This window comes from Pseudophryne corroboree, chromosome 9 (assembly GCF_028390025.1).
Source record: "Pseudophryne corroboree isolate aPseCor3 chromosome 9, aPseCor3.hap2, whole genome shotgun sequence".
In the NCBI taxonomy this organism is placed as follows: Eukaryota; Metazoa; Chordata; class Amphibia; order Anura; family Myobatrachidae; genus Pseudophryne; species Pseudophryne corroboree.
The window spans coordinates 413,170,852-413,192,741 of record NC_086452.1 but is presented as its reverse complement, the minus strand read 5'-3'; the positions used below and the strand labels follow the sequence as shown (position 1 = coordinate 413,192,741).

Genomic DNA, 21,890 nt, shown 5'->3' with positions numbered 1-21,890 from the left:
CCTCCTGATCCTGGTTATACCCAAAAAAATTAGATACAAACAAATATAGAAAACCACAGCACTCGCCACCCCAGAAGCGGGGTGCAGTGTCTGCACTCACCACTCAAAAAAATTAGATAGAGATATGAGTGATGGATGTGGATCAAGAGAGTGCGCTTTTGTGATATAAGGGAGAGTCAAGTGGAATATTGGAGGGTCATTCCGAGTTGATCGCTCGCTAGCAACTTTTTGCTGCGCTGCGTTCAGATAGTCGCCGCCTATGGGGGAGTGTATTTTCGCTTTGCAAGTGTGCGAACGCTGTAGCAGCCGACGGCACAAAAAAGTTTGTTGCAGTTTCTGAGTAGTTCTGGACTTACTCAGCCGCTGCTCTCACTTCAGACTTTTTGGTCCCGGAATTGACATAAGACACCCGCCCTGCAATCGCTTGGACACGCCTGCGTTTTTTCCAAACACTCCCAGAAAACAGTCAGTTGACACCCATAAACGCCCTCTTTCTGTCAATCACCTTGCGATCGGCTGTGCAAATGGATTCTTCGTTAAATCCATCGCCCAGCACCGATCCTCTTTGTACCCGTATGGCGCGCCTGCGCATTGCGGTGCATACGCATGCGCAGTTTTGCCGAGTTTTAACCTGTTCGCAGCGCTGCAAAAAGTTGCTAGCGAGCGATCAACTCGGAATGACCCCCTTAGTGCTGCAATAAAATTAAATCACTTTCCTTTAATCTATGGTCGTCTTTGTGTGCCTCTTTGCCTCATTCACAGCATATATCCAGTCAGTTGTCCATATGTAAACATAATTAATGGCAAAGCATAGTGTGATTCCTTAAAAAATTATTTATTTTAACAAAGTTAAATGAAAATATAGTATAAACTAGTATTGGCTACAATAAAGTGGTGTACTGGCAAAGAGTCGACAACAATAGCCAGATTATAACAATACACAACTTTAATACATTCATGTAGCATCCGGGTAAAATATATACAAGGTGGGTGATTACTAGATTCTGGTGAAAATCAGGCCTCTCAAGGTGTAAGCGCTGAAACTGGCTCCGGAATCGGTTTGCGGGACCTTCTTTACATCAGGATCTGGATCGTCATAGGTGTAAAAGGTAGGTTAGCACTCCTGTCACCTGCTGCCGACGCGTTTCGGGTGTCTATTCCCTTACTTAAGGCAGTCATTTACTGGTGACCACTTCATTGTCTCGTGTGTGCGGTGGGCAGACTAGGTAATGCAATTGTCCCACCATTTTTTGATGCATCTGAAGACCTAACTTGCTCTTTCTCTTCCTCTGCTATCTCTCGGTCTTCCAGAAGATAAATAGGGATAGTGGATACATTTACATGCATTTAGTGTGTTCAGTCATATTTTCCAGTAATCCTGATGGAGATCTGGAAGAACCATGAACTGGTGTTGACTAAATTTGGATAAATTGGCCGCCAGAATCATTCTTTCTTTTTCTTAAACAAATACAAAGTTTAAATATACTTGCTAGGACCATCCTCAGTGTATTGTGAATAGTGAGGAAATTAACACCCCTTTCACATCGCCAATGCCGGATCCTACCCGGGAATTGGAAACTGGTCCTTCCTGGGTGGGATCCGGCATTGGACCCTAATAGCAGGCTTCCCAAATCGGCGATTTGCCTGGTCGGTTGCCATAGCGGCGGGAGACGGTGCTGGGAGATGAGCTCATCACGACGCCTCTCCCTATGTAGTGAGCGGGTCCCGGGTCACAACGACCCGGCAACCTATTCACACTGCCACTGACCCGGTATTCAACCCGGGAATAACACTGCTTTATTCCTGGGTTGAATTAACGGGTCAGACGACCCGGGAATTCAGCCATGGCCCTATCACACCGCACACCGACCCGTGTCGACCCGGCAGTATGCTGGGTCGATACCGGGTTATTTGTGTGGTGTGAAAGGGGTATAAGTTAGAGGAACAGAGAGGAATGATGCTGAGAAGCAGTAGGTATTGTACAAGGAATGTAACAATATGAAATCTATAGTTCTATCTGACAATTTTTTTGGGTTTGGAGGAGGATTGTCCAGCATTGGATAAGGTAATGAAATCAATCAATGGCATCGCTACTAACAAAGGAGAATTCTGTTTTTCCAGCTTTTTTTCAATGCAGATTTTCACAGGAGACCGTATTATAAAGCTACCTCATCACCCAGTAATGGCATAAAATACTTCAGGGTTCACTGAAGTATAAAATGCTTAATTGTCGGACTGGGGTATGGAGGGCCCACTGGGGGAATGCAGTGGTAGGGGCCCATGCTTAGGGGTGTGGCCAGCTTCTTGTGCCTACCCAACATTGAGGTTTGGCTAACCATTAGAGAGTGCATGGTCTGGGCCCCTTTATAAATACAGTATATTCCATGAATGATAATTTACCAGAATAATGCACTGCAGAAAATAAACCATAGTCCGGTACAGTATAATGTAACATGTATATAATGTAGAATTCAAGTGCACAATCTGGAACCTGATTCGTAGAGGAGGGGGTTGGGCCCTCAGGCAGAAGGGGCCCACCGGGGGTTGCCCCTGTGGGCCAGCCCGACGCAAAACAGCTTTGTGGATAATATAGATAAAAGGGTGGAAAGGATATGGCTCTTGGCGCTATATTGCAATATTCAACACTTTACATGTACATATATATTTAGACTTTACACAATACGGTCCTCTGAATGGATCTCCAGATGATTCCTTTTCTTCTTTCAATGTTCATCCAATGTTATATCCCAGCAATATGAATCATATGTAAAAGAATAAAAATAATATATGTGTAGAACCGTCTCAATTTCTCAAGAAAAGTCTCTTTCTTTAAAACACCATACAATGTCCTTTAGATGAATAGATATGGGCGTATCCCGACTCACACAATTCAACATGAAGCTATACGTATAAAGGTATCTTTTTTTTTTTTTTGCCACCACCAGACCCCCAATTGTACTGTGCTTGGATTGGCATACCCCACTCACTAGATTTGTAGAGTGGAGAAAGCTCATAAAGGTATCTTTATCTTCAATACTATATTCAAATGCGTACCCAACTTACAGAGTTGAAAGTGGTCACATGTGCATCAAGGTTTCTTTTTCCCTTGGTTTTCCTGATGAGAGTGACTTGAATTTTCCTCTTGGTCTCCCCCAAAAATTCAGAATCAGATATGTGAAAAAAATAAAAAAAACAATGTGTAGACTGAACTAGTGAATAAGTGCAAAAAATATTTTTTTTATATGAATGTGACGACCTCTCTCCACATATTTCAAAGGAATATATCGTGAAAAGGGTTTAAATTTGAGAGATCCACGATAAGATAAAAAATACTTGTGCTTTATTCCACACCACTCTCCACATGAAAGTGGGCCAAAACAACAATGTCCAAGAAAACAACAAAATATGTACAAAAGCCCAAAGCTGTCGACGCGTTTCGGTCTATGTTTGGACCTTTATCAAGGATGTCTTTATAAAGGTCCAAACATAGACCGAAACGCGTCGACAGGATGAGTGTGGACAGCCAATTTTTTTTTTCCATCTGCACCTTTTATGGACTTTGTATAAGGTACAAACTTTGTTTTTAATTCTGTATTTTTTTATTCAGAAGAATCTGGCCCCTTTGGGCTTTTGTACATATTTTGTTGTTTTCTTGGACATTGTTGTTTTGGCCCACTTTCATGTGGAGAGTGGTGTGGAATAAAGCACAAGTATTTTTTATCTTATCGTGGATCTCTCAAATTTAAACCCTTTTCACGATATATTCCTTTGATATATGTGGAGAGAGGTCGTCACATTCATATAAAAAAATATTTTTTGCACTTATTCACTAGTTCAGTCTACACATTGTTTTTTTTATTTCTTTCACATATCTGATTCTGAATTTTTGGGGGAGACCAAGAGGAAAATTCAAGTCACTCTCATCAGGAAACCCAAGGGAAAAAGAAACCTTGATGCACATGTGACCACTTTCAACTCTGCACATGTGACCACTTTCAACTCTGTAAGTTGGGTACGCATTTGGATATAGTATTGAAGATAAAGATACCTTTATGAGCTTTCTCCACTCTACAAATCTAGTGAGTGGGGTATGCCAATCCAAACACAGTACAATTGGGGTCTGGTGGTGGCAAAAAAAAAAAAAAAAGATACCTTTATACGTATAGCTTCATGTTGAATTGTGTGAGTCGTGGTACGCCCATATCTATTCATCTTAAGGACATTGTATGGTGTTTTAAAGAAAGAGACTTTTCTTGAGAAATTGAGACGGTTCTACACATATGTTATTTTTATTCTTTTACATATGATTCATATTGCTGGGATATAACATTGGACGAACATTGAAAGAAGAAAAGGAATCATCTGGAGATCCATTCAGAGGACCGTATTGTGTAAAGTCTAAATATATATGTACATGTAAAGTGTTGAATATTGCAATATAGCGCCAAGAGCCATATCCTTTCCACCCTTTTGTCTATATTGTTTATCTGTTGAAAGTGTGGTGACCCTTTCGGGAAAGGACGTAGTTCAGGGCAGCTTAAAGGCGCCATTTGATAGGAGCCCCCCACCCCCCTCTTTCTCAGCTTTGTGGATAGTCTGTAGTAATGCAATGCGCAGACTGTGCTATGTTAGTATCCAGAACTTCTGTGCTCTTCAGTTGCTACATCAGCAGCATAAACTATCTCTCCCAATCCCCCTCCTCCCCCCCCCCAACATTTTTTTTTCTTTTTTAACAAAACAAATGCCTAAAACACATTACACTAAGCACACACATCATAGACACGAATAATAGACCATTGTAGGTGTGTTACTACCATTACTTGGCAATGGAGTTATTGAGAAATACTTTCTTTCCCTCAGGAGAGTTGGGGTAATCTCTTTTTCATGTGTCTGAATAGAACGCCGCCGCTTTCTGGGGCAATATGTTGTATCTCTCCTAACCACTAACTGGGCAAACAGCTATGTGTAGGATTTTATGTTCCGTGACTAATTCTATTCCAAATTTCAGGAAAAGCAAAAAAAAAAAACCCGGTTTCCGGCGTCGTTCTGCACTTATCCTGCTTGGAAATGATTCGCCAGCAATTGTTTCTGCCTGCTATAGTAACTGTTCATTTGCATTTGTTTCCACAGGTTCACCAGTACTATAGCTGTTTGCCCGATGATAAAGTCCCCTATGTAAATAGTCCTGGTGAGAAGTCCAGAATCAAACAACTCCTACATCAGTTGCCTCCTCATGATAACGAAGTAAGTGCCTCCAGCAGCAGTTTCTATTTTCTCTGTGGTTCTCATTGTTTATATACTGTACATGCTTAACTATAGATTTAAACAGCAATAAGACATTAGGGTGGAATTCACATGATATATCACGCCCAATCTCCTGGCTAAAATGATCCCCGTTATCGTGCATATCGCGCCCATAGTAATCAGGTTTAGCCGTGTAAATGGTTAGGTGCCTCGCTACTCCAAAGGTAGCAAGCTGAAATAATGATACCATGCCCCCGAGGGCAGAAAAAGAATGGGTGTGGAAAGGAGGTGAAAAGAATTGAATCCCGCCCTAGTTGTCTTCCTAACAATTTATTATCTCCTTTTCAAAATTTCTCTTTAGAGTGCAAATTGTGATTGGCAGTTGAACACAAAGGTGTTCTAATGGGCTGGGTTTGATATGCCGGCGGTGGGGATGCCGGCGGTCAGAATACCGACCGTTTCATCCTGATAGTGATAATCCCAACAGGGACAAGGTAAGTATACTTACCTTTCTGCAATGCCCATCTTACCCTAAACCCCCCTTTCTGCAGCCTAAACGTAAAAGCAGCCTAGCCCTAACCCTAACCCCCCCTTCCCGCAGCCTAACCCTAACTCCCCTTCCCGCAGCCTAACCCTAATCCCACCTGCAGCTTACTTCTCTGTTCGGGATTCTGGTGCCGGGCTTATGCTCCTAATCGAGATGCCGTAACCGGTATTCCAAGCAGTGTCTGAATTCCGCCGTTGGTACCGGATCATGTTCTAAGTCCTTCTCTTCTCACAACAGCCTTTATTGTTTGACCAGGGTTGTATTATCACCCGACATGGACTCCCTCCTCTCAGAAATGCCCCCCAGCCCCATATCTTTCCTTGTGCCAGCAAGCAAGTCCCTGCTCCTCCACAGTGGCATCTTCCCAGTGATATGCAGGATGAAGGTACATGCGTACAAAGAAGCAAAGGCTCCAACACAGTGGAAGAGTTTTTGCTTTCACTGCATGGTGCAGAAGATGTCACTGGGAAGATGGGGTAGCCAAGGAGGAGGAACCCGCTTGCCAGCACAAGGTAAGTATACTCTAGGTGCAGGGTGTGCAGTGCGGGTCTATTATAAATACGTCTGCGTGTCTGACTGTGGTTGCCATGGTAATACATGACGCTTTACAGAATGACAAATCATTAATAGCTGTATGAAGAAACACACTAAGGGAAATGGTAATTACCAAGTTTTTTTTTAAAGTCTGCTCTGCCACAGTGATATGTTTAAAAAAACAAAACTCCTTCAATTGCTGCTTTAAGGTATGTTGAGTAAATACAATTTAATAAAATAGTAATAATAGTATGAACACAGCAATAGACATTTTGTTATCTGTGTAGCTTCTCACCTTTAATCTCATGGCTTGGTGGGTGCTCTTGGCTGTGCTGTAAATGATAATAAACTGTAGTACAGTATACGGCTCTGTATACAATAGGTAGCCAGACATGTAAAGTCCAGTATTTATTTAGAGAAAACAAATTTTACATTCATGCATAACATTTTTAACATCCATTAAATCTGCTTTACACCATTTTTTTTAAGCTTATTCTATTTCATTGTGTCTCAAGAGCTTCAACATAGATGAAAATGCCTGTAAAGTCATAGCAAACCATGGGGTCTATTCATGAAGCAGTGAAAAGAGTGGTGAAGTGAGCCAGTGGAGAAGTTGCCCATGGCAACCAATCAGCTGCTCCATACAATGTTATAGTATGCAAATTATAAATGTTACTTCAATGCTGATTGGTTGCCATGGGCAACTTCTCCACTGGCTCACTTCTCCACACTTTTCACTGCTTCATGAATAGTCCCCATGCGTATGTATAATTTCAATGCAGTGTTATATGTGATTCTACTTGCATTTTATTTATCATGCATTAAAAAACGCATTGTAAATGCCAGTGTGTACATGCCCTAAGGGTATAATAGAAAAAGGTGCCTGTGAGTTGTTACGTATGCTGGGTCAGGGTTGGACCGGCGCACAGGGGTACAGGGGAAACCACCGGTGGACCCTACTCCTCATCTAGGGACCTGGTTCCAGACTGTTCACTTGAGTTATACATTATAAATATCATATGTTACCTTATACCGCACTGGACTATGATGTATTTTCTACAGTGCCTTTCTGGGTCAGTATCATGCATGCACTAGTAGTATTTAATGTATATATTTATCAAGGTGTCCAGCCGATGCACTCTCTACTGGTTAGGCAAACCAAGATGGTAGTTGGACACCCCCCCTCTGGAGATTAGCCACACCCCTAAACATGGGCCCCTACCACTTCATTACCCGGTGGGCCCCTCGTGCCCCAGTCCAACACTGTGCTCGGTCATATTGTCACCCGCTATGTCATTCTTGTGACAGTGCGTTTCAAGCATCCAGCCCCAATATCATTTGTGCTGGGGGTTTAATATACTCCACACTGTTTTCTATAGTCATTCCTTCACTCCTGTGGTTTCATGTGAAAACCATTAACAACTGGCCCAGAGCTGATAGTTACACTAGTTTCCAGAGCGTATGTAACCAACAATTGTAAACTTAGAAGGTTTTTCTATTATACTGTAGGAATAACCTATGTGGTCTCATTTGTTTGAAAGAATGTTTTGTGGTTAAAAAAAACAAAACAATTTTAATAGCGTTTTCCACTTTAGTTACTAAATCTTCTCATTTCCTAATAGTAATAGTTTGGCAAGCCTCCTTTCCTAGGACCACACGATTCGCTGTATTTCACTATCACACCACTGACTTCTATATGGGCTGTATACCCAGATTAAGGCATTTACTGAGAGCCATCGTGCATCTACATTTTTCAATTGTTTTTCTCAATCTGAAATACATTTTGTACCCACAGCAGCCCATCACAGTTTTCATTTTTGTCCTTGAGCAGAGGAAAAGCCACCATTGTAGGCAACACGGTGGTGCAGTGGTCAGCAATATAGCCTCATAGCACTGAGGTCATGGGTTCAATCCCAGTCATAAGATTGGTACACACAGTACACGATGTGTACCCAGCTGATATGTCGGTCTGACGGGCCGACATAACAGATCCTGGGTACACATCAGAATGATCTAATGAAGGATGGAAAGATCACTGTTCTGCCCAGGTCGCATGCGATATCGCCCGGTTGCCGTGCAGCACGGCTGAGCGGGTGACATCTCATGCGACCTCAGGCCAACACACTGAACGGTATGCCCGATATGTGATTCCTAGTCGTCCGGAAATTACATATCTCGGTGTGTAACCTGCTATAGCCTATATGTGTGCAACTTGTACAGAGTGTTCTTATACACCTAGTATGTGCCGTACGACATGAGACATGAGTTGCCTAGCGTAGTGACTGCTTCATTTGCAGCGTAGATGCAACGAAAAACCACTACATTTTGTAATTTTTTGTTTCAAGTTTTTTCATGCTAACCCTTCAGAGGGATTTTCCACCTTCAGTTTAATTTGACTGTTTTGGCTTCTGAATGCTCTTTTGTAACTTTTACAAATATAAAGTTACATTTTCTATTGTATTAGGGTTATGTTATGTTTGTAACTTTTTTTTTATTATAGTGCAGTTTTGATTTTTGTGATTCACCAATGTTCCTGCCTCACAAATGTTTGTTGCTTATGAACAATTAATTGTGTATTCCTCCTTCAGAGATGTTTGTTACTAACGAGCAGCCATATGTTTATGAATTCCATCTGTGCAGAGTATGCTCTGCAGACGTGCATTTCTATTCATATCTGGGTTTTATTACATGTGCATATTTGGGGAGTTTACAAGGTGGCCTTTCGACCCTTGGTCATCTCAGCAGACTTCGTATATGCATAAAAATAAATCTGACAGCGCAAATATTTAGAGAATGAGAATAGACTGTGAGTAGTAAATTACCTTGTGACCTATATTTCTGCAGTTTATACAAATAATATTTGATCGCATCTGGTAAAATAAGAACCAGTTGCAATACAGTTATTTTCTTGTCTACTGAATTAAGAAACTATTTAGACTTGGAATATGATCACTTACTGTTATGTAGACTTGCAGTTGGTGTGCTGTTTCTTGGCTGTATGGCCCCGGGTCCCGTATCACATTTTCTCTTTCCATATCGTAACCTCTTGCTACTCCCATCAGTGTGGACCTTGGCGTCACAACTTGGCAAAGGGAGTATTGGGGAAAGAACTGCAGTTGGATCTATGTATTTTTGGACTCGCACATCTGAACAAACCTGGTCACATTCCAGAATGTAAATAAATAATAGATGGAGTTCCTGCAAAAGCTGGGCTGAGATGAAAGCAGAGAGATAAAATAAAAGAGGTGAAATATGACTCAGAAAATTATCTCCAACTGAGTTTCCATATGAAGAGCGCTCCTAAGGGTTAATTCACTTTTGAGATCTTGGAATGAAATTTAGATAATTAAATTCAACCCATATGTTGGCATTTTTTGTTATCTCTCTCTTTTTCTACATTAATGTTATTATTCTGTATTGCATTTGCAATTCAGTCCATATGCTGTGTATTCACATTATATATATATATATATATATATATACATATATATATATATATATATATATATAATAAAAATATGTCCTCATTTCTGTGCGACATAGCAAGCTGTGTGAGGAGCCAGGTGTCCATAGTCCCTTGAGACATACAAAGCCACTGACAGAGTGACAGATGCTAGTGAGCGAAAACAGGGACAAAGTGAAAGGAGCCAGCAACGATGTGTTCAAAATAAAAAATAAAACCCACTCCTTCTGAAGCTGGCATTAGCTATTGGTCCAGATCGCAGTCCACATTGGGATAAGTAGGTCTGCTGCAAAGCTTTGCTGGATGCAGGTATATTTAAATCTACAGATGTGCGAGTTCGGATTTACCCGCATCTCAAAACAGCATCTTATTGGCTTTCGGATGTCACGTGTTTTGGTTGACCAGTAAGAAAAATCTGGATAAATCCAAACTTGCGCTAATTTTGGAGTTAAGAACCGAGTAAATCCGAACTTGCACATCTCTATTTAAATCACGTGTAAACTACCATTTTTGCATTTTTGTTCAATGTATTAAATAGGCCCCTTAGTTAGAAAGACAAAACAGATAACAAGGGTCGACTATGAGCTGAAAGTAACGCCTCCAATTATTTGACTAGCTGCACCCATATACTTGATGGTAAGAATCAGACTTTAACCTATAATGCAATCTGTGTTAGACTCCTTGCAACAACAAAATAAATACAAACGATTTCCGCCAGCACACCAAGAAGTATCAGTAATAAGACGTCAACACTACATGATAATAGAAAATTTTGAGATCTTAGTGATATATATTTGCAAAGATATGGTTAAGCCACCAGGCCTCGGCAAAACTTCTCTGATACTGGTGGTCCCTAATGCTACGTGATAATAGCACCCACTCTGTGTCATATTATTGTTATGCTACATGATAATAGCACATACAAAAATATATCTAAACTGAGAGCCAACTCATCTGGATTCACCCCTAGATCCTCCAAATAACACTATAAGAACCAGCATGCCCTTCAAATACTGGTTCTATCTTTGCCTTTCAGAACAGCAATATAAAACGGTAGCTGCTGTTATAATGGGTGTGGTATGGAAGGTCGACAGGGATTCTAGGTCGACATGTTTTAGGTTGACAGGTCAAAAGGTCGACATGAGGTTTTTAAAAAAAAAAAAAATGTGTCGTTTTCTCCATACAGTGTCAGGAAACCCCAATTAGTGCAACATGCCCCCTATGAAAAAACATCCCCAATCTGCTCACTACAGTTCTCTTTTATGCAAACTCATGTACCTTTTTTTGGATGTAATTATTGTCTATTGGCATTGCATGTGTGGGGAATTTGCTCAGTGAAACATAGTTTATTATTGCATGCTGTCCGGTGTTTACCTCATTTGATCATTTGTCCATTTGTGATCAGGTGTATTACATCTTTACATTTTAGTGAGGTGTAGTCGTGGTGTAAAGGATAGTGTGTGATTCCTGATTAGTAGGAGAAAAAAAAAAATACTGAGCAACGTCACCAAACAGGTAATTTCAACTTTAAACTTGTCATTTATTTTGTACTGTCTGGACATGGCTACTAATAACAGATGCACAGACAAAATTCTTAAAGCTATGTGTGCAAATGTTAGGAGCTTAGGAGACAAAATTCCAGAGCTAACTGCGATAATGACAAGGGATAACCTGGATGTTGTGGCAATTACAGAGTCATGGTGCAATGAGAATCATGACTGGGACATATATATACCATGATACAATTTATTTAGGAAGGATAGAATGGGAAGAATAGGAGGAGGGGGTAGCAATGTATGTGAAAAAAAGCATAAATGCTACTTTAATACAAAATATTGAAGATAAAACTGAGGCCCTTTGGGTCACCATAGAAACCGAGGAGAAGGACATTATTCGCATTGGGGTGATCTATAGACCACCAGGCCAGGGGCAGGATTTGGACAGGAACCTATTGTTGGACATCACTAAAATGGCTTTAAAGGGAGAAGTCATAATCATAGGAGACTTTAATTTACCTGATGTAAATTGGGAGGGGTCTATTGCAAGTTCAGCTACAAGTGGCAAATTTCTAAATTCCTTACAGGGAGCATCTCTCAAGCAATTGGTGAGGGAGCCAACTCGCAAAGACATAATATTAGATTTAATTCTTACAAATGGTGACAGGATATCCGACATATATGTGGGTGAGCACCTGGGATCCAGTGATCATCAAGCAGTATGGTTTAGTATAAAAACAGGATCCAACTCCTGTCACACAAAAACAAAGGTGTTGGATTTTAGAAATGCTGACTTTGCAAAAATGGGGAAATGTTTAAGTGATTCATTGGCGGACTGGAGGAACTTGGAAGGAGTGCAGGATAGGTGGGAAAAACTGAAAAGTGCAATACTAAGTGCAACAGACCTTTGTATCAAAAGGGTTAGGAAAAGCACCAGGAAAAGGAAGCCAGTGTGGTTCACAAAAGAAGTATCAACTAGTGTGAAAGCAAAAAATATGGCTTTTAGGAAATACAAACAGACTCAAAATAATAATGACAAAGAGGTGTATCTTGACAGACGGAAGGATGCTAAGAAAGTGATCAGACATGCAAAGGCAGAAACTGAGGAGAAAATGGCCCAGTCAGTAGATAAAGGGGGCAAAACTTTTTTTAAGTATATAAGTGAAAGGAGAAAATCAAATGGAGGAATAATAAGACTTAAGACAGAGAGTAAGCATTTGGTGGAGGGAGACAAGGCAATAGCAGATCACCTAAATAATTATTTTTGCTCAGTATTTACTACAGAAGTAGAAGGGATGGGGCCACAGTTAAGTTGCAAGGACATTCATAAAAATAAGGTAGATGAAAGTACATTTACAGAGGAGAAGGTCCTAACAGAACTTTCAAAACTAAAAGTGGATAAATTAATGGGGCCAGATGGGATACACCCAAGGATACTCAAAGAGCTAAAAGTTGTGCTGGTTACACCTTTAACAGAATTATTTAACCAGTCACTAACTACAGGTGCCATTCCAGAGGACTGGAAAAGAGCAAATGTAGTTCCACTGCACAAAAGTGAAAGCAAGGAAGAAGCAAGTAACTACAGACCAGTAAGCCTTACATCAGTAGTAGGGAAAGTAATGGAAAAACTATTAAAAGAAAGTTGTGGAATATCTTAAATCAAACAACTTACAGGATCCAAAACAGCATGGATTTACTGGTTTGAGATCATGCCAAACAAATCTTATTTACTTTTTTGACTCTGTGATGAAAATAATAGATCAAGGGGGAGCTGTAGATGTAGCATATCTAGACTTTAGTAAGGCATTTGACACTGTCCTACATCGCAGACTGCTAAATAAATTTGAAAGCGTGGGGGTGGATTATAAAACAGTTAAATGGATAAGAACCTGGTTGCAGGATAGGAAACAGACAGTTGTAGTAAATGGAGTGCAATCTAAAGAGGGAATTGTTACCAGTGGAGTACCCCAGGATCCGTACTTGGTCCAGTTCTCTTTAATATCTTTGTTGGTGACATTGCAAGTGGTATTGAAGGGAAAGTATGCCTTTTGCAGATGATACAAAGATATGCAACAGGGTAGACACACCGGGAGGAGTAAAACAAATGATTGATGACCTAGGTAGGCTTGAGAAATGGTCACGAACGTGGCAACTACAGTTTAATGCTAAAAAATGCAAAATCATGCACTTGGGTCTCAAAAACCCAAAGGCTAAATATAGTATCAAGGGTACTATAATGGAAACTACTGAGGAGGAAAGGGATTTAGGAGTCACTATTTCAAGTGACTTGAAAGCAGGAAAGCAATGCAACAAAGCAATGAGAAAGGCAAGTCAGATGCTTGGTTGCATAGGGAGAGGAATCAGTAGCAGGAAAAAAGAAGTGATAATGCCACTGTATAGGTCATTGGTACAGGCCCCATCTGGAATACTGTGCCCAGTTCTGGAGACCATATCTACAGAAGGATATAAATACATTAGAGAGTGTACAAAGAAGGGCAACTAAAATGGTGCATAGCCTACATCACAAAACTTACCCGGAAAGGCTAAAAGATCTTAACATGTATAGTTTGGTAGAGAGAAGGGAAAGGGGGGATATGATAGAAACTTTCAAATATATCAAGGGTCTTAAAGTTCACGAGGGAAACATTCTTCAAAGGAAGAGAAGTATTAGAACTCGAGGACATACACTGAGACTGGAGGGGGGAGGTTCAGGGAAAATTTAAGGAAAAATTACTTCACAGAAAGGGTAGTGGATAAGTGGAATAGCCTCCCATCAGAGGTGGTATAGGCTAAGACTGTAGAGCAATTTAAACATGCTTGGGATAGGCATATGAATATCCTTGCAAATAATTAAGGTTCAAACAGGGTTGAGATTGCCTAAAGGATAAAAAAAAGGGGCAGACTAGATGGGCCAAGTGGTTCTTATCTGCCGTCAAATTCTATGTTTCTATGTTTGCTTCGTAGTCGTCCATGTGGATCGTTAAGTATGAAAAAGTTAAAAAAAATTGTGAAAAACTCATGTCGACCTTTTGACCTGTCAACCTAGAACATGTTGACCTAGAGACCCTGTTGACCTAGAAACCCTGTCGACCAATAGTGGTTGACCTTGACATTGTCGACCTTTGTGTGGTCGACCTAGAGACCGGATACCGTTATAACAGCACCTGTGAATTCAAAAGGTATTTTTTATGCTTAATCAAATTCATCTGATTTACTAAAGGCAGGCCTCTCTGCGAATAGATCTGAATATCTGAACCCTACATGGTGAAGTTAGCACAGCATTGTTAGCTGGCAGTTACCATGTTCAAGGTCATCATCCTACCAGATTTCCTAAAATGGAATTGGTGGTCTTTTTAAGTATGCTTTACATAAGTGGAATGAGATTTGACAGGATTAGAAAAGTAGGTCCAATTTAACTAACGTTAGTTTGATAACAAAGTGTTGGATGAGGACCAGGTGGTTTTGTTGTTATGCAATAAAAATAAAATCTCCATTATTTAGTTACAGAAAACTTGTACCCACAGCACCAGGAGAGTCTACACTCTGAGCTGAAGCTTCATAACTTGTCTCAGATCACGTCTTTTCAGCTGGACAAGAGTGCAAACTGTTACCCAATGTATTACATTACATATTTTTTGTTTCCTGGGGAAATAGCTGTCAGACCTCATCCTTTTGATGCTGGTGCCCAAGAGGCATTCTTTCAGGTTCTACATAGAGTTGCATGTCAAGCTGACAGTCATTTTTACAGTCTCACCTGTTTAGAGTTTTTGAGATGCCATTGTTAATATGCATCAGTCTGAAATATATATATTGTGTTGGTTGCTGGATCTCAGAACAGGTTTTAAACATACTCGATGGCTTTCCCACCCAACTGTTGGATATTTATTTCATTCATCAGCTGTGGAACACTGACCGACCTGCCTTATCGTTGACTGGAGACCCAAACATACATTGTATGCCAAAAGGGTTCTCAGGGTCTGGCCAGTAATACAAGTGATGACGTTCTGGCTACTTAGTAGCAGGAGGCATTGGATGCAGTCTAAACTTAGTTTACCGCTGTTTGTCGAATACTGAAAGGAGGACATAACCCCTTTAGCGAGTGCTTAAATGGGTTATGCCTCATTGTTAAATGGGGCTCACAGCTTTTTAGATTTATTAGACTTACTGCTGTAATGTATAAGGTTTATCCATTCTTGTTCCATATACAAATGTGGTTGAGATAACTTTGCTATTTTCTGAATGTAGCTGTGGCTGCTGCTACCAGTTAATAAAACGGTAGCTCGTACCATGTTGTTTAATTGACAATGAAATAAAGATGTGTGCTTAATTAATAACATGGCACAATACATATATAGGGCATTGTGGTTAATAAGATTCTGTCATTATCTAATGCAGGTTCATAAAGTTACAGTGCGCTTAGAACAAAGATAAGATTTTATTTTACTCATTGCTGAAATCCAATATAAGAAAGAGAAATTAATATACCTCTTCAAGACTTAATGAGCTAGGACTATCCTAAAAGAAGCCCCTGAAAACTAACGATTGTTTTCATATAACATTACACATACTCAGTTGGAGCCTCTTTCCCAGCCATGTTTCCTATCTGGAAGACGTTAACGTGAGCCTTTTGAGAGATATTTTCTCAGCAGTAAAAACCAGCGTAATGTCTTTATTGCGACTTAATTTTCAATTCCTAGTGTCTCGCCGCAGACTTCATCTCCCTGTTATTTTAGGCACATTGCCTTGCAGTAAATGATTCATAGATGAACTATCGCTTGTATACAAGTCTTTATCGGCTTTATTATTCATTATTGACACACGTTATAAAGCCATTTGATAAGCCATTGGTCCGTGGCCTCTTATGTTTTCCATTATCTGCAGCAGAATTACGTTCCAGGAATGCCCTGGAAGCCTGCCTGGGGCATCTTAAGTGGGTTTTTATTTCTGCCAATTAAATGAAGATTTAAACACAATCAATGACGCCCTATTTCTTGCTATTTAGGGGCTGATACAGGGATGTGCATGAGTGCCGCACTGCGCATATCCTGCGATGGTGGTCACAATGAAGGTTTATTCGCAAAGTGACTGGCAGACAGGGACTACTTGTGGGCGGTAACCGGGAGTGGCGGCAAAAACACAGGCGTGTCGTGACCATATCAGGGACGTGTCATAGCTTGCAACTGCAACCCCCGTATGCAGTAGCAATGGCTCTAGAATCTTCCAACCACCATGCTGCGCAACCATAGGGTTGATATCTACTGAAGGGCATCAGGTGGCTGCGTCATCATGCACATACTGCGGATGTGAGACACCACCAGCAGGCGCCTCAATACAAATCCCGGTGGCCGCAGCATTTCAATATTTTTGCACAACTGTTGCACACGGTCTTGCAATTGCAAAGGAATTTGTAACCATCTCTGAATCAGACCCTATAGCCATCACCTATTTGGGGGCTGTCTCCTGCTAACCTGTTTGAGACAGGTTTACACCTATTCGGGTGGAAGGTTGGGAGTTATATGTCAGCTTTGCAGCTGGATGATCAGTGGTCAGACCTGGAAGTCACAGTCACATGACCTCTGGGACTTATACGTCGTCGCTGGTGCCACTGCAGTCGTCGGGAGCAGGTAAGCTGCCGCTGGGCCTCCAGGGACCAATATGTTGACATTCTAACATGTCATCACTATCTATGATAAAAATCGACAGGTGCAATATCGACATTATTGCCATGTCGACAATCGCCCGTCAACCTGATGCATGTCAACATATGACTGTGGACATATCATACCCAACCCGACATACCAGCTATTAACAAATCAAATTCTTTAAATTTTCTAGTGAAGTTTCCAAAATGAAGGCATTGGATTCTGTGAATTGCAATAACTTTTTTTTTTTCGCACTGTGCGCCACTTTTCATAAACGTTCCTGCTTGAGTTCTTGGAGCACGGATGTGGTGCAGGACCACAAAATACATCATGACTTCACTAGATCAATATTATTACCAATTCACAATATTCCTTTAATAGTTAAATCTTTATTTTTATCCTGAATTTTGGCGGACTCTGCAATCTAGCAAAACATATCTTTTTCTGTTTGTACAGCAGCATTGTTTGGCAAACTGAGCAGTGTTAACGTCCAATGCGCTACGATTGAAGCCACTTTTGCATTGATTCCAAACAGCTGAGTAAATGGACATGGGATAGATTAAAACTGTAATTCAGTCTATAAAGCACGGATTATTTCAGAATAGTGAACTGCTTTGTTTTAAAGGGGTAGGGGGGAACGTTGATCAGCAAGTGGTCCAGTTTCCTCATCTAGACATCAACAGCAAAGGGGCTGAACTGTAGCCATTGCAGTGGGTGCAGGTTAGAGAAGGCTGTGGGCAGATTGCCTATTGGTCGTACATTGTGTCATTTTTCAAGGAGTGTTACTGCAAATAGGTGCCCAGTTTTCATGTCTAATTGCTCTGCAATCTTTTCGATTGATTTTAGCTTTACTGCAGCCTTGTTACAGCCTCTCCCGCATAGAAACACAGCAAATGTTACATACTAATCCTAAATATTTAGAAATGTCTTTGTTGTCATCGATTTTCAATGTCTGAAACAGTATGACTCATATAATTGCAGAAGGTTCGAGAGCTGAAATCTCTTTTGTTACAGGTTCGCTACTGCAATTCTCTGGATGAGGAGGAAAAGCGGGAGCTGAAGCTGTTTAGCAACCAAAGAAAGCGAGAGAATTTGGGGAGAGGAAATGTCAGGCCATTCCCGGTGACCATGACAGGAGCCATCTGCGAGCAGGTAAATACAGGCTGGTAAATTAAGCTGATTGTCCATTGTCTGAGAACCATTCTTAATGAGGAAACCCACAGTGACTTGGTGAGATCACAGTGAACTTGAATTACAGTAGGATATGTTCAATGGTCATTCGGCTTTTCATTTATAGCTAGTTATAGCTGTTTGGATTTGGCGTGCTTCCCAACTGTCCTGAACCGAGGGATATGTCCCGGCAATATGACATCTGTCCCATTCCATTGCTAAAAGCTGACATGTTTGCAAAAGCCGTTAAGGCCAGAGCTCCTCTGCGGAAATAGAAGAGTAGAGGCTGTGGATTTAGACCTAAAGCTTTATATGTCAGAGTCATTCATTGAGACTGAAAAATTGGCCCCAACAACGGCGTCATCAGCAAATTCAAAGCTGCCGAAGAGGGCAGGGGGTGTAGGCAGGGCGCTTATTAGCTCACCCTCCGAGGACTGAAGATTTATAAACTGCAGGTACCATAAGAAACATTCTGCCAAACTTCATAAATTATATAGAATGTGGTAGAGGAGGAAATAATCCCTCCTTGAGTTTATTATGTGCAAGCGAGCGGACATTGCCTCTGGGCACTCGTTCAAACAAGCACATTCGGAACAATTTCTGAGATTGTCTTCCCAGAGGAGCAAGATACAAGAGAACTCATCTGGTCATTAAAGTCTAAACACATTCAACACAATCGTGCTAGAATTGGCAGAGGACACAAATAAATGCCTAATTAAATGACCAAACATTCTTGACGCCTCACACGAAAGATTTGTACATTACAAATGAATGCTTGTACCATAACCAGTGTAAAAAATGCATCTCAATTGGGTCACCGTTATTAGGCCAGATAATGCTACAAATCTTTATTGAGTATCACAAACCTTTTAGTAATGTTGGGATTAAATTATAAATCTTATTTAATGTCTTGCTGTTATTCCCTGGTGATCTCATTTCTGTCCGGAACACAGTTTCCTCCGGCACTTTCACGTATTAACATTCTGCTGTGACATAATTACAGCTTTACAAAAGGTTTTTAGTGGCATTTAATGAAGGTTGTGTGTATGAGAGGACCAAGTAAGATTTTAGTCACAGCTCCCATTTTAGTTTATTTAAATCCTCTTTAAGACTCTTTAAGATTTAAGAATATTATTTCCTCATATAATCCTGGCATGTGAGACGCTGCTGCTCAAACCATTTTTTTTTTTTTTTTTTTTTTGTGGTTTAGTTCATTTGGCCGGACAATGCCCCCCGAGGAGGCTGTAAGTCCTAAGGCATCACATCCCATCCAGTATGACTTCTTAAGGCTAAGCAATTTGTGTTATGAGATGCAGCCGCTCACGATAAAATCTGTAATAGGCTCCCTGGGACCTGCATTAATGATCCGTGCTGCTAAATAATGGGAAAACACCACTGAGTCAAGAGGAGTTGGGTGTAGTGATTTAATGGCATGTACAATGTGGTTATATCCCATGCTGGTAACAAGGCCTGTGTGCACGCACGCTGCAGATAACCAATTCCTATAAGAGCATCACATGTGGATTTTTTAATGCGCGCACTTTGTAAGTTGAAGGTGGCATTTTTTCTTCAGTGCCTCAAAGTAACTCTTTAAATTCTACACTTGGCCAAGCGACATGAAAGCTAAGGAAACACTGCATTCCTGGTTTATCCGACAAACAGTGTGACATGAGCAGGAGACACTGGGCCTAATTCAGACCTGATTGTAGATGTGCTAAATTTAACACATCTACGATCAGTCACACAGACATGTGGGGGGACGCCCAGCACAGGGCTAGTCCGCCCCGCATGTCATGCCCGACCCCCCCGCACAAGTACAAAAGCATCGCACAGCGGCGATGCTTTTGTCCTTTAGGAGTAGCTCCCTACATGCGCAGTTCCTGTGCGCTGGCAGGAGCTACTAGTCGCTGTGAGGGTTGCAGCGCCTGCGTTGCCAGACCGCGCCCCCTAAACAGCGGCCAAACGCAGCCGGCCCGCCCAGCGACCGCCTCTGCCTGTCAATCAGGCAGAGGCGATCGCAGGGCTGAGACAGCCGCCGGCTGTCTGGCATACGCCGGCGCACTGCAGCGCCGACGCATGCACAATTCAGACCTGATCGGCTGCTGTGCGAAAATACAGCACCGATCAGGTCTGAATTAGGCCCAATGAGGACACTCAAAGTGAGCTTGGTTAGGGTTTGGAGTTAACATGCCCATTTATGGCATCCTAAAGACATAAGCCAAATGGACAAAGGGTTATTGGTGTGTAGACTGGTTCATTGCATAGTGGTTAGCATCGCTGGGGGTTTGAGTTTTATTTTGACCATGGCCTTATCAGTGTGACATGTGGATGTTGTTTGGTAAATAATTTAGGAGATGTACTTAGCAGTGATAAAAGTGGAGAAGTGAGCCAGTGGATAAGTTGCCCATGGCAGCCAATCAGATGCTCTGTATTCCTTTTATAATATGCAAATTATAAATGTTACATCAATGCTGATTGGTTGCCATGGGCAACTTCTCCAATGGCTCACTTCTCCACTCTTATCACTGCTTAGTACATGTCCCCCTTGGGGTCAGATTTAACAACGAGTGATATTCTTGTTATCACTCGTTACAATTGTTACATGGTGCTTCAGCCAGTCAGCTCTTAACTGTAATTTTTTCAAAGATACGACAGGAGCTGATTGGCTGTAGCACCGTCTAATAAAAATATCACTCGTTGTTAAATCTGCCCTTCAAATTCAGAGCTGTACACAAATTCAGGTTTGCATACAGCTCCGATGGTGGATTGACTGCGTATGCGCAGAACCCATACTGCTCATGTGCAGAATGGGTCCGGCAAGATCGCTTGCAGTGCCCCAAAGGGACTGCTGATTTCCTGGTCCCAGCAGAAGAGTGCTGTCACCCTTTCTGAGTAGGCTTAGACCTACTTTGGTGGACAATGGTGGTGGTGGTGGCGATGGTGATCCAATGCTGTGTCTTCGGACATAGCACTCAGTATTGCGACGACAGCAGAAGGCTTCTTTATTTTCTTCAGACGCCTCCTGCAGCATTACCATATTTTCTCTGACGTCCTAGTGGATGCTGGGAACTCCGTAAGGACCATGGGGAATAGCGGCTCCGCAGGAGACTGGGCACAAAAGTAAAGCTTTAGGACTACCTGGTGTGCACTGGCTCCTCCCCCTATGACCCTCCTCCAAGCCTCAGTTAGATTTTTGTGCCCGGCCGAGAAGGGTGCACACTAGGGGCTCTCCTGAGCTTCTTAGTGAAAGTTTAGTTTTAGGTTTTTTATTTTCAGTGAGACCTGCTGGCAACAGGCTCACTGCATCGAGGGACTAAGGGGAGAAGAAGCGAACCTGCCTGCTTGCAGCCAGCTTGGGCTTCTTAGGCTACTGGACACCATTAGCTCCAGAGGGACCGAACACAGGCCCAGCCTCGGAGCTCGGTCCCAGAGCCGCGCCGCCGGCCCCCTTACAGAGCCAGAAGCAAGAAGAGGTCCGGAAAAATCGGCGGCAGAAGACATCAGTCTTCAACAAGGTAGCGCACAGCACTGCAGCTGTGCGCCATTGTTACTCAGGCACACTTCACACTTCGGTCACTGAGGGTGCAGGGCGCTAGGGGGGGGCGCCCTGAGCGGCAATGTAAACACCTTGGCTGGCATAAATACACCACATATAACCCCCAGGGCTATATGGATGTATTTTAACCCCTGCCAGAACTCACCAAAAAGCGGGAGAAAAGGCCGCCGAGAAGGGGGCGGAGCCTATCTCCTCAGCACACGGTCGCCATTTTCCATCACAGCTCCGCTGGAAGGAC

General features: G+C 41.8%; 1 protein-coding gene across 4 annotated transcripts in view; it reads left to right on the top strand.

Annotated features, from left to right (window-relative positions):
- PRICKLE2 (prickle planar cell polarity protein 2) overlaps positions 1–21,890 on the top strand; it is a 514,558-nt gene that overhangs the window by 433,399 nt on the left and 59,269 nt on the right. For all 4 annotated transcript variants that reach the window (XM_063940917.1, XM_063940918.1, XM_063940919.1 and 1 more), the window contains 2 exons: positions 5,131–5,244; positions 17,941–18,078. In XM_063940917.1, coding sequence (XP_063796987.1) covers positions 5,131–5,244; positions 17,941–18,078 — 252 coding nt within the window. The remainder of the gene's footprint in view (positions 1–5,130; positions 5,245–17,940; positions 18,079–21,890) is intronic.